At 39.1% G+C, this 13,993-nt stretch overlaps 1 protein-coding gene across 1 annotated transcript in view; it reads left to right on the top strand.

Annotated features, from left to right (window-relative positions):
• The window catches only part of LOC104526245 (kinesin-like protein KIF26B), a gene marked incomplete at its 3' end in the record, with an annotated part of 19,574 nt that extends 6,892 nt beyond the window's left edge, over nt 1-12,682 (top strand). Inside the window, exons 2-5 of the mRNA XM_010169647.1 lie at nt 5,419-5,625; nt 7,189-7,282; nt 9,386-9,648; nt 12,499-12,682. Of these exons, the coding sequence (XP_010167949.1) occupies nt 5,419-5,625; nt 7,189-7,282; nt 9,386-9,648; nt 12,499-12,682 (748 nt within the window). The remainder of the gene's footprint in view (nt 1-5,418; nt 5,626-7,188; nt 7,283-9,385; nt 9,649-12,498) is intronic.
• Nucleotides 12,683-13,993: the final 1,311 nt, after the last annotated feature.

Here is a 13,993-nt window from a genome sequence, read left to right as displayed (position 1 = left end):
CCTTTGTCCTTCACAGAGTTAAGAACATAACAAAAGGTCCATGGTAGGTCACAAATTGAGTTTAGCTGGGGAAAATCCTGCAATTAGCAAATTCCCTCTTCAAGAAATAGTTGATGGGCATATAAAGATGTACTAGGTAAAAAAAGGAGAAGGCGAAGGAACATGGTTCAGGCAGCTGAAATTGTAATAGAGACGATTAAATGGTCTGTGCTTATTTTTACAGTACAGAAGCATAGTAATATTACAGCAATTCCCCTATATATTCCCTTTATGCTACTGAATGGTACCTGTGAAGGAACTCTTCAGTGCCAATAATTCCTATTTAGAGAAAAATTTATGAAAAATGTATATGTTTGAAATTTTTATATATATTCAGAAAATGTCTATGCATTTTTTTAAAAAATATATAATTTAAATACACCCAGATATATATGCATACATTAAATACATAGACAAAAATATAAAGAAGCCTTGTTGAGGAAACCTAAACAGTGCAGCTCTGATTCTGCTTTCGTTTGTGGCATTGGACATCAGGAGTAATATTGTGGAATTCAATGACTGTAGCATGCATTCAAGAACAGAACAAATCTTTGTAGGCAGGAACTGAAATCCAGAGAATTAAATGGGGTTCTTGTTGGATTGAATAGTTGTCAAATGAAATCCTGTGAACTCACTGGAGAAAACACATTAAAAAATGCTTCCAGCATGAGCAGAATTAAGAGGTGAAGTTATATCCTAGAAAAGACACAATAATGATGCAGAGCAAGTGACCTTTTCTTTTATTCCCTCTCTCCACTCTTAAGCTAGGGTAATTCTTGCTGAGTTGCGTTAAGTGTAAAATTAGATCAAAATTCGGCCCAGGTTATTTGTTTTACCAACAGCACGTGTCTCAAGAGACTGCTTTCATGTTTCCCTGTAGAAACAGTCAGAGGTGCGTCTAAGGCTGGGCGCTGCCAAGACCTGATCACTGGGATTCAAATAAGAATTTCTGGCAGACTGAGTGGTCCCATTAATTGCAAGTGGTATCTCTTAAACCCTTCAATTACAAGAGATTAGTGGGAAAGTGTAGCATTGGACTAAAGGAGTAATGACACATAGGAATTGAAGCAGAAAACTTGCTTTCTTCTTTTTAAAGAGAAGTTCAGTTTGCAGTTTATTTAAATATAAATGGCAAGCATAAAGTATTAGAGTTCTTAAAACTTCACTGTTCAGTTAGTTTCAAATCAACTGTACTGTATTTCTGTCTTGCCCAAAACAGCACTGTGATCTTCAGCCTGTGTTCCTTAAATTGCACTGAAGTCTTTTAGCTCCATTAGGTTCCTGTGCTATCCCCATAGCTGTCTGAGTTACGTTTGCCCATCCTCGTGTTGCCTCCCCCGTGGCGTGGATTGCAGGGGCCAGCATGGACTCTGAGCCTCCCCCTGCTACGCCCCAGCTGTAAATTGCATGAAGGACTGTGAAATGGCAGAGCAGGAGGCCGTCGTCTCCCATCGTTTCTACTGCTGTAGCTTAGTTGATTTACTCTTGTCATAACTACTGTTGGAAAATGCTTTGCATGACTCCTTGGGTTTAGGTTACATGCATAATAACGTTTAATAATGGAGTGCCTACCTAATGGCAACTGCCAGTCCTTTGAGCCCGTTAATGACTGAATGTATCCGTATGCTTGCAGTGGAGTAAGCTGTGGCTCAGCCCTTTGCACGGGTGCAGAGAGGAAAACAGAGATTGTATCACTCTAGTTCACAATCGTACTGCTTCTAAGGCACAGCCTTTAGGAGGGGTCCTAGCTCCCAAATCTCTGTCTGACTCCCAGACTGCAAGCCTGCCAATCTCCTCAGAAGATACATCTAGCTCAGATATTTTAAAATCTGTTTTGATCTGCCTAGCTTTTTGTGCCACAGTTATGTATGCAGTTCTGAATCCCAGTATGTGTTTCTCAGGGCTGGTTTGCCCATATATTGCCTGCTTGTTAGGTTTTTGCTATAGTCATAGCTCCCATGGCATACAGTGAACATGTATTTTGCATGGCTAGGACCTAAGTGTCTTCTCAATTAATGTAATGTAAATCGAGAGTAATTTGAAGGAGTTACACTGATGTGAAATTGGCCTGGAAGAATACTCTAGGGTCTAAAAATTGCCAAATGAGTTCAAATAATCTGTTGCTACTACCTGTGTTCAGTGTCCATCACACTCATGCACCCGTCTTTATTTTTGCTAGGACATGATTTTTGCTGAACATAGATTTGTCTGCACTACTGAATTTGGGCCAGGGACTGTGCTACCCAGGAAAGCATTTTTATTATGCTTACAGCAAAAAGAATAACTTTAGACTTTAGGCACCTGCATCTCAGGGAATCGTTTAAGATGTCTGTGGTTGTATAGAGAAACCAAGAAGTATTTGTGGAGTGCAACTCAACTTATCTGGAAGGCAGGTCTATCAAACAGACCACATGAATTAAGTGCTAGAAGTGCCTGTTGATTATCTACAAAGGGGTCAGACAACTGGCTTTGATGGGGACAGCTCCTGCAGGCTGGTCTAAATGGAGGTGAGAGGAATTACCCATGATAAGCTGCACCAAGGTGCACAGACATCTTTATGCCAGCTGCAGATATACTAGCTTCAGAGTAAGTGGCCCTGCTATCAGGATACCCACATGTAATCAGTATGGTATTCCTCTGCCGTAAGGCACATTAATGTAGTCTTTTCCAACATAAATGATTCTATGATTCTATGTAGATGTATCATTTAGTGACATGGTTTAGTGGTGGACATGGTAGTGTTAGGTTAACGGTTGGACTCAGTGATCTTATGAGTCTTTCACAACCTAAGTGATTCTATGAACCATTAAGTCTCAAAACAAAAATGCCCAGTGCACAGGAAATACAAAGGTTCATGGTAATAGTAGTATTTTCACTGAGATATGTCTATATTTGCCAGAGTTGAGGAGCCAAATGGTCAGAAAATGTATGTTGTTAGACAACTTCTGGGACTTCTGAGTTGAGCTCTTTTTTTATAGTGGTTCATTCAGTTTATCTGATGGTAGTAAATTTTTAGGATTTCAGTTAAATTGGTCTTTTACTCCAGAGGAAGAGAAACCTGATGCCTCAGCTTCTATCACTATAGCTGTTGGAAGTTAGGAGGATTTGTGGTATTAGTTCAGTGAGAAGTGACAGGTATTAATCTGATTTTGTGTGAACAGGTTTAAAGCAGGACCTAAGCCAGGGATATTATACGGTAACAAAAATGGTGTAGGTGAAGTTAAAACTGAATGCCCATGCAGTTTGAGGCCAGAAAGAACTCTTAGACTGCCTGTATATGCAGGTTTGTTAGATTTCACGCACTAGCCATTCTCCAAAACCCAAAGAAACTTAGCCCCAGGGTATTCAGTTAACTCTCCTTTGCACACAAGGATCAAGGATGTGGAGGACATGGACTCACAGCAGCCAAAAATACACATAAACTTATAGGGAAATAGATTTTTAAAGCAGAGAAAGTATTTTATTTAGAACAGTTGAAGAATAACAAGCATTCATTTTGGTTTCCATCAGATCAGTCTAATGTTCTTGATATTGTAATCTATTTAAAAATGTGGGACACAGTAGAAAAAGCGAAAGGCATCCAAAGTTGAAGAATGGAAAACCCATCAAGACTGATATTCCTCTTTGTTGTCTTGGTCTTCCAGGATTTACACTGTTGTACTCCCTCCCTTTGCTGCTAACTTGACTAGTGCCTCCCCTCTGAGCTGCTGGGAGACCTAGGGCTGCAATAAACATCGAAACCTTGCCCAGTTCATGTGGGCTGACCAAGGGTGTTGGCTGACTTTGTCCTCAATAGGAATCAGCTCTGCTTAGGGTTAGATTTAGAAGAATGCCTCTGGCAAAATATTGGCAGTGATTTGTTTCAGTTAGAGGTTAGGTTTCATAAGCAACTCGAATAAGCAGTTGAGAAGAGAACCTATTCACACCCAAGCAATATTATACCTATTTCCCTCAACTAATAGTGTAAAACTGAAATAATGTACACAGATTTGTGACCATTTTGCCATCTAATGACAACTTGTTTTCCCAGGTTAAAATATGTGGAGTCAAATTACCACTTTGACTCACAGACATATAGAGAAGACATCACAAAAATACTGAATAATCCAAATTAATCTCTGGTGTCATTCTGTTTTCTTTGGAGTTGTGTCAAAAATGAATTTGCCCAGATTTTACTTCTCAAAGCAACTGATTTATTTGCATGTGGGATGAGCTTAGGCCAGAATGAAATGAGATCTATATTCAAAGAGCAACAGTCTTAGTGAGGTCGACAGGAACTGCAGCCTTGTCTAACTTTTAGGGCTACAACCTCCTCCCAGGGTGCATCTGCCATTCCTACAGCAGATGTGCTTCCACCCTGTGCTAAGGTGACCCTTTGTGGTCACTTTCATGCCAGCGTTGGGTGGGTTTGATACAAATGGCATACAGTTAAGGGGCATTAAGATAAAAGTTTTGTCTGGTTGGTGTGAAAGTCAGTCAGCTCTAGGACAAAGTACGTGCTGGTGTGGCCAGCGGCAATAGCTGGCAGAGAGGTGGTGTTTGCCCTGTGAAGTTCAGGAACTCATGTGTCTGCAGGTGGTGAATTTATGGGGAGAAATAAAGCCAGATGGATTGTCAGCAGTTTTACTTACATCTAAATTGCTTACCAACTGGGCTAAGGATGCAGTGTAACATCATTAAATCCATGAAGATGTATTTTTGTTTTAGGAATAACATCTTATTATGTAGCCATTTAATGAGTCGTGAGCTAACATGTTGTAACAAATCTTTTATCGCTTATTACATTTCACTCCCTTGACGATAATTTCAAAATCTGACCATTAAAACAGGGCTCTTTTCACAACTGTGATGATGACACTTAGAACTGAGCACTTCATCTTTTTCTATTTGGTTTAGAATCAGAAAGGTGTAAATTACAGATGTGGCTTTTATATGCTTTGATTGATCAGACTGCTTTGTAGAAACTGCAGCAGTTCTGATAGTTTAGCAGTCTAGATTACCTTTCAGCTTTCTTAATCAGGCCACTGGGGTACAGTTAATTTTCAATTTATATTGAGAGTAAGACAAGGTGATGTAATACCTCATCATTGTACTTGAGTAACATCGACACTAAAACACTATGATGTACCTTGTAATTCTAAATACACAAGGTGCTTGTTGAAGTAGTTGGAGATGAGTTCTGGCTTTATTCACTGTGTATTTTAGGACAAATTCTGCCTATAGTAATTCCTGCGTCTTCACTGACTTCCACTGAGACACTAGCTACAGCAAGCAAGTATGATTTGGTCAAGTGTAATTGGAAAGTTCATTCAACATACCAGTCTAGAGCATCCAACAGACTAATCAAATGTGGTCATCTTTTTTTGTGTTTGCTGATAGGTCAAAGTCATGGTGCGCATTTCTTCCACGCTTGCCAGAGACACATCTGAGTCCAGCTCTTTCTTAAAAGTTGACCCTCGTAAGAAGCAAATCATGCTGTATGACCCATTGGCCTGTGGAGGTCAGAACGCTTTCCAGAAAAGGGGCAACCAGGTTCCACCCAAGATGTTTGCTTTCGATGCAGTTTTCCCCCAAGATGCATCACAGGTAGGCAACCTATGATCAGAATAGTTATCTAAACAATAGCACACACCAGAGCAAATTTGTTTCTGCTGCAACAGTAGTACTTTCAGTGGAGTAAGACTAGGGCTAAATTTGGTCTGCCAGTGTCATCAATAATGAAACTATTTTATTAACTTGTATATCAATAATTGTGTGTTTTCTATATTCTTTACTGTAAATAAATTATACATGCAATAAATGTCCTAAATGGTGCCTAGTAGGCAAATCCTCAATATCAACAAGTTACTGTAAATTATAAAATCTTATTATTTGGTGTACACAGTGATCTGTTCATAACTGCAATTCTCTAGTGCAGTCTTCTATTCATTAAGAAGTTAAGGATTACTTATATAGTGTTCTGTTGTACAGTTTACAATAGGAGGTTGGGGATTTTAGTCCATAAATCTTTATTCATATGTATATATTCAGATTTCTTATTTTTATTAGACTTCTTTGGTTTGATGAACTATGTTACCCAAATATCATGAAGAGGACAGTAGAAGAGTGAAATAACGTTGCAAAGTACAATTAGAAAACTGTACTGTAAGGCTGTTTCTGTAGTCATAAACTAAACAGAGCTAGGACACAGGACCAGCTAAAGCACTGTCATATGATTGTATCATTATCAGTCCCTGACCTGGTTCTGGTCCAGGCAGCTAGGACTTCCCAGACCAATGCCTGGATACAGTTCAAGGGATGGCCTGTGAACAGCCCCTTTCTTGGCCCGTACTTACTGTTATATAGTCTAGAAATACCCATGAACTAGATAAATTTACATAATTTATTGTCAGATACAAAGTGCTTCACATAAAAGCCTAAACCAGAATTCTGATTTAGTTTCACTGACTGTTGAGAGGCAGTTGCTGCAGAAGCTTTGTAGACGATTCAGCTTTCTTGAATCTTAAATCTTAAGAATGCCCAGGGTAAATGTGTGTGTTGTGCTTCTTAAAATACTGCTACAGTCTTCAGGATGGACTCTACTGCTGCTAAAAGCCAAGAAGACTCATTATAATATAGAGAAAAATTAAGAAATATCACCTACCTTATGCCAAAGAGTCTATTCCCCTTATATTCCTTACTCACCTGCTAGTGGAATTGAACTCAGTCCATAATTGGACGAATAATAGAGCCTGTAAACATTCCTCAGTATTTGACTGGGTTTTTTAACAAAAAAAAAAATGTCTTCTAAATAGGCAGTTCTAACACCCCAACCATATCCCATTATAGTACGTGTATTTTGTTTAACCCCACAAAGGATGTCGATACTTTTAGCAAATTAAACTTAACTTGACACAGAGCAGAAGTCCTGCTTCATGTGCTTGCAGAAGTAATGTCATTCCCATCAATAGCATATGTTACATGAATGAGACAAGCAGGATTAGACTTTTTGAAACTTCAACATGCTGTCTGGAGCATTGATTACATTATGACCATTTTCCAATGAAAAAATTGATTGATCTATTGATTTTCCTTATTGTTAATAATTATTGTTATTATTGTTTTTCTTTTGTTTTGTTTTGTTTTGTTTTTTTTAAATACCTGTGACAGGCTGAAGTATGTGCTGGAACTGTTGCTGAGGTGATCCAGTCTGTGGTCAATGGGGCAGATGGCTGTGTGTTCTGCTTTGGCCATGCCAAGCTTGGTTGGTATTGTTAAATTTCCATACTCAAGCAGCAAAGTGAATGTTTTTAACCCAAGATTGGTAGTGCATTAGATAAGGGAAAACAAACTTTAATTTGTCTGTGGATAATAACTGTATTTGAAAGCAGTACACTGTGCATGACCTTGTACTACACTTTTACTTCTTGCTTACACATCTATTCACTTTGCATATTGTCTAAATGTTGGACAGCATGTTCTTTGCAACAGAAGTTATCTTTGAGTTGTTGCTTCATTCCGTCCCCTGAGTACTGTAGCAATTTTTAGCAGTTTTCAATTGTTAATGAATGATCCAGCAGTGATTTACAGTTTTACAAATGTGCTTAGTATTGGAGACTTTTGCCAAAATACCACTTTTATTAAGCTGTGTAAAGGCTGTGAGTATCCACTCAAGTACTTGATGTTTGTGATGGCACTATTCAAGTGCTGTGACTGGGCACTCAAATGGTTTGATTTATATTCTATTCTCTGATTAGACAATTCACTTATTACTAACCTCTTCCAATTCTGCCTCCAACAAATCCTCTTCTAATGGTTAACTGAATGTTACCAATGGATCAAAACTTGCTCTTTGCAAATGCATCAACAACATTTCAAGTATTCATGGAAAGACAATAAAAAGGAGAATCATCATTATTAAGACACTATTCTTTTTAAATAACTAGGTAATCATATATTTTGTTCGTGCTTATTTAATAGTATTTTGAAAATACTGTCTCTTTAATTAAGGGGGTTGTATTGTATGTGTGCAATGATCTCAATTCTTTACTGTCTCAAAGAAATGCAAATGTACACATATGACTTAAGAAGATAATTCAGGATAAAGATCAAGCTGTATCAGACAATGCTTGTCCCAAATTATAGGCAACAAAAACTAGAATGCGTTGAATGCTGCAATGCCACCAGCTCTGGTACTATGAGTGGAGCAGAGCCACTGGTCCAGCTAACCACAGGTCCCCTCTGGGCCAGACAGGCATAACACTAGGATGAGTACTTGGACATTTAACCCCCTGTGACCTGCCAAACATGAGATAGCAAATGAGATGGAAAAGATACCAGATAATGGTGTCTCACAAGTGCTACATGTCCTTTAGGGAGGTGGCCTAGCTAGGGCTTTGCTCGAGCACAAGTTGAGTTTCTGCAGTTGTTTTGTTAATGGCAGCACCACCATTACATCAACCATGGACACACCCAGACCTTGCCATAGACACATACATAGAAATATTTTCTTCACTGATCTTTTTCCACATACATTCAACATAAGAAATGAAACAAGGTAAAGAAGCCACAAGTACTTGTCTTAAGGGATGTATACCTTTATCATTTGGCTTATAAATTTAGGAGCTTTAGAAAACTTGCTTAAGCACATTATATGTAGTGACACTTAAAGCAATATAAGATAGTACTCTGTGTCTGTTCTTAATCAACAAACTTTTAGAGCAGAGACAAGCAAGAGTTATAATTACAGAGTCAAATAATAGCAAACCAGGGGAAAGTTTTGAGCCAGATAAAATATTTCTTGTTGTGGACCCACTTATGGACCAAATGACCACATATACTGTTTTGTTTGGTTTTTGTTGGGTTTTTTTTTTTGTATGAAGTTACATCTTTATGATCGTGGGACGAGGTTTATGTCAATTCCAACCCCAGTATAAGAACCATAATATAGTGCTTTGAAGTAAAATGGTATTCAAAAAATAGCACACTCACACTATCTAAAGCAGGGATTTTTAGAGACATATAGCACTCCTGCTCTGCTAAATTCCCCCCACTATTCACCCACATCAGAGGCTGCAGTGTTGTGTGGTAAGGACCTACAGCACCCTGCCTGGAGAATGGGGGATGTCAGGGGAATGCATGAGGTAATGATTTGAAAGCAGCTCAAGATTTCATCTGTTTGTTTTAAATGATCTCCATTTTCTATGTACTATTTGTCTGCCTGCCTATCCTTCTCCCTTGCTGACTGTCCTTGTAGAGGAGAAGTTGTTTTCGTGAGGCTGTGCAGGATAATCTCTCTTGGCAGAAGGCTGTGAAGGTTCAGGGAGTGATGTTGTTATCTTTTCTCCATCCTCCCCATTCCTGACAGGGAAGTCATACACCATGATCGGGAAGGATGATTCCATGCAAAACCTCGGCATAATCCCTTGTGCCATCTCCTGGCTCTTCAAGTTGATTAATGAACGCAAAGAGAAGACAGGAGCCCGCTTCTCAGTCCGAATTTCTGCAGTGGAAGTGTGGGGGAAAGAAGAAAATCTGAGAGACCTATTGTCAGAAGTAGCTACAGGCAGCCTGCAAGATGGCCAGTCCCCAGGTGTCTACCTTTGTGAAGACCCCATTTGTGGCATGCAGGTGAATCCAAGGTTCATTTTACACTGAAACAAGTAATGTGACCTTTTTTTTTCTTTTTTTTGAGCTATTGCAATGCTTCAAATTCAAGAACTACCCAGAGCATAAAGTTTATAGACTTGAAAGTGTTTACTTTAAAACATGCAAGAACTTTATGACCTGCAGCTGCAGGGCCATCTGCTCTCCTGGCCTAAATATTTGTACCTCTGGTATAACTGATGTTGAGCAGGGGCTTGTGTTTGCAATAAAATGTGAAAACTTTCAGTGCAAACAAGAATTCACCTCATTCTTAAAAAAAAAAAAAAAAAAAAGAAAGTGTGATCTCTCTTTTGTAAAACAACAAGCTAAAATATTTACAGTATTGCACAAATAGCTGGAGGCCATTAATACGGCTGTTTATCTCTTTATAAACTACATTATTTATAGCACTTGCATTAGCAGTGTTGTAGGAAGCATTAATTGCTACTTATTAATTGCTGCCAAGAAATAAATTCCTGGGCTGGGCAAGCCAAGAATAACTCAAACTCTTCTCAGGTTTGGAGGTTTAGCAGGAACAAGGAACTGGCTCATATATTTCCTGGGTAACCACTAGAAAGTCTCAGCAGCCCTATTTTTTTTTTCTCCTCTTGGTTTGAGGGGGAAAAAAGCCTATTCTTTCATTTTGCTATCTGCGAGGGAGTAAATCTGATTGTTGTATGAGTGGATGATGAGGGAGCAGACCAGCATGATGGAGCTTGAATACATTATTTCAACCTTAAAGGCAAAGGCTGCTTCCATCCAGAACCTGTAGAGCGCTGCCTATCAAAGGATGGGGAATGGAGGGAGGAGGGAATAGGTCTACAGGGTTGTGCACCCTACTTCCAGCTCCAAGCATCTACAAAAGTAATGAATCATGAGATTAATAATTAATAAATTTAGTGTTTTATCTCTTTGTGGTTTCAGTCTTTTGGACATACTTAGATCATATTTTCCATTTTACCTGAGGACTACAAAATTGTGTCCTGTTTTTAAGTAACAATTAGAGTTCTCATTCTCACTTGGCTCCTGGCTTTAGTGCTTTATGAAATACAGTATCACAAGAGATCTAACCCTCTGGTATCCAGTAATGGGTGCAGTCTAGTGAATATAAGATGGGAGACTTGAGTCTTCACAGTTCCCATTGGGGTGATAGATGGGCCAGTTAAGATCTAAATTAGCATACCTATGTTGCATAACTGGGTAACAACTAGCCTCTCCTTAGAGCTTAATTCTTTACTTGGGTATTTTAGCACAATAGCAATAATAATAAATATCCCATTATTGTTGTTTATTTTCACAGACTGAACAGCCATACACAAAATGAATTATTTTAGGTCAGTGGAAAAAAGGTAGCTCCATGAGATGTCTATGTGTCTCTGCAGTGTAAGCCACTGAATTAAATTGCAAGAAAAAAATACCTTTTTGTGTGTATTTACAAAACAGTGACATTCTGGAGTCATGTGTCCTACACCTGAATTCTCAAAATCCTCAGATGAGGGGAGGATAGGGTATTATAGCCATACAGATATGCAAAATCAGCAGCGTGTATAGCAAATGAATAATCACCATATGTCATACTGTCTGTCATTGGGTCTTTCCAAGTATGCACATTTTCTTGTTGCTTACATTAGCGAGATCAGCCCACAGACTGGCCTGCCTTCTGCTTCCCTTGTTAACTCCTTCCTGCCCCCCTCCCTCTTTCTAGAGAGACCTTAGCCTTCAGCTGTGTCACCCCATTCCATGCAGAGCCTTGGTTTTATCCCTCCTCAGGCTGATTAAAGGTCACGAAAAGAAGACAGGAGCACTGTCTTCAAGAAAACTTAACTTCTAGCTGTATTGCATAGCAGGGCAACAAACCCTGAGGATGGGAGTTTCTCACTATTTTTATGCCAGACAAAACAAGTTCTCCTATGGGCTGTGGGCCAACTCTGCGTACTGCCTAAACTAATGCCATCAGATTGCACAGTCATATGTCCCTTCCACAGACAAACTAATCTTAGGTGACATGAAACATGCATGCATTCCTAACGTTATGGGGAGTTAATAACTTCTGCCCTTCTATGCTGTCTATCACTTTGGAGAGATAAGAGCAGGTTGGTGACTGGAATTGAGGTCCAGCAAATGTGAATGTATGTACGTTACCTGCCTTGTTCCATTTAATAGATTGCCCTGCCTTGTGAGCAGGTGCATAAACTTGTGGTGCGAAGGGACAAGAAAAAAACCTCTTCTGTGTTGCTCCCCCACATGCTTTGAGGCTGAACACAAGTTTCAGTCCTGTTATTTCCCAGTTTTATTTATGGACTGCTCCCTTCTAACACTTTCTGAAGGGTAACCCCTGCCAGTCTCCACCAGCTCTTGAGTTTGGGATTGACATGTCCTCCACAATTTTTTTTTTTTTCATTTTTAGTTATTGAAAAGACAAAGTGATTGCCAGAGTCAGCAACACAGGGGAAAGAAAAAGCAGTAAAAATAATGAAACTAATGAATAATTGATAAGCATAAATAGCTTCAAATTCTGTGAAAGTGAAGGAATAAATTTATGCATCTGTCCAGCCCATAGGACAGTTTCCAGTTGCTGAAGTTTATGTATAACAACTGCCACCAGGGGTGCCCCAAGTAAGAACCTTCAAAAGCCTAGATTCAATTGTGGGGTATCATGGAGGACATGGTATTGCCACTGCTGCTGTCAGGAGGGTCTCATTCCATCAGGCACCTTCCCTTTTTTGGTCTCATCAGAAGCCGGTGTATCCATAGTGTGCTTTAACTGTGAAAAGTTGTCTGGTAGTGTTGATGTGTGGGAGTTTCTGGGTCATTTCTCTCTTGTGTTAACTGCAGCTTCAGAATCAGAGTGAGCTCCGTGCCCCTACGGCAGAGAAGGCTGCCTTCTTCCTTGATGCTGCCATCGCTTCACGTCGCAGCAGCCAGCGAGACTGCGATGAGGAGGATCACCGCAACTCCCATATGCTCTTCACTCTACACATCTACCAGTACCGCATGGAGAAGAGTGGCAAAGGCGGAAGTAAGCTGTCCCTTCGCTCCCTTCTGTCTCTTTCAAACCTGTCTGGAAACTGGCCTTAAACAGGCCTTTAAACAATATTCTTTAGTGCTGAAAATTATCAGAGAACTCCATTCAGCATGGGGTAGGACCTTTCATACCAGCAGAGTGCCCATGTGCATGGTAAAAACCTACCAAAGGCCATTAAAGGACACTGGTGATTATTACCATCACTTGCTAATTTAGTTGCCATTGTGGACATACCAACAGTTAGCCCTCAGCAAGATGTGGGTGTCTGTATTGGAGAAAAAAAAAAAAAAAAAAAAAAAAAAAAAGACTTTTCAAATTGGCTTTTAGTATTATATAACAGTCTTGAGGTCATGGACTAAAATATTGTGGTGGTGGGAATTCCATGCCACCCTTACATTAGCTGTTCCTCTTTGGCTCTTAAACAGGGCAGTTTGTGTGGGAGCTGATATTGGCAATGCATAAACTATACCTTTTCTTGGATATAGATGACATTTTAGTTGCTGGCCCAAATACATGTGCACAAAGGACTCTCATGGTTCTTTGTCGTCTCTGGGCTTTTCAGATTGACTTGCTCCCTCTCTTTGCCATAGATGTTTTCACTAGCTTGTGTCTTTACTTCCATCTCCCACTTAAAAATGAGGAAAAGATGCTTCTATTCTACATATATGTTTCTATATTTTTTCAAAGGTTTCATTTGACTCACACCATTTATATTTTTTATTATATTTATCTTCTGTTTCAAGTCTTCCAAATTGTTTATAACTGGAGATATACATAAGGGGTTTTCTTTAGTAAGTTCCAGTGATAAAAGATTTGTATAGTATAAGGATTACCCCCACCCAAAAAAAAAACTTTCACATTAAAATTCTTTTTTAAAAAATAGTCATTTTTTACAGGGGAAAAATGTTTGTTTGAAAGATACCAGAGACCTCTGCTTCTTTAAAATTGTAGGCTTAAGCAATTCAGTAAAAATAGTGTATGTTTCAGCTCCTGGCTCTGCCTAGGTTATTTGTAATAAGGAATACATTGCAAGCTATGATGTGTAGTGAGTGAACACCACTGCAGTATTAATGTCTAATGTTTGAATGCAGAACATTTAAATTGACTGTACTTAAAGAGAGAAAAACAGAAAGTTGCTCTAAATGGAAATGCAGTTTGCATGTGTTTAAGTAAAAACCCCTGTGGAATTGGAAGGCAGAAATCTCAATTAACTTAGGGTTTATTAATTAACCACCCTATGGTGGAAAGGAAGACTGTGAATGCTCAAATAGACTGGTTCATAGGAATAAAGATGGCTAATTTTGA

Source organism: Antrostomus carolinensis, unplaced genomic scaffold (assembly GCF_000700745.2).
Source record: "Antrostomus carolinensis isolate BGI_N321 unplaced genomic scaffold, ASM70074v2 scaffold46016, whole genome shotgun sequence".
Classification (NCBI taxonomy): Eukaryota; Metazoa; Chordata; class Aves; order Caprimulgiformes; family Caprimulgidae; genus Antrostomus; species Antrostomus carolinensis.
The sequence above is the reverse complement of the archived record's forward strand: the minus strand, read 5'-3'. Positions and strand labels throughout refer to the sequence as shown.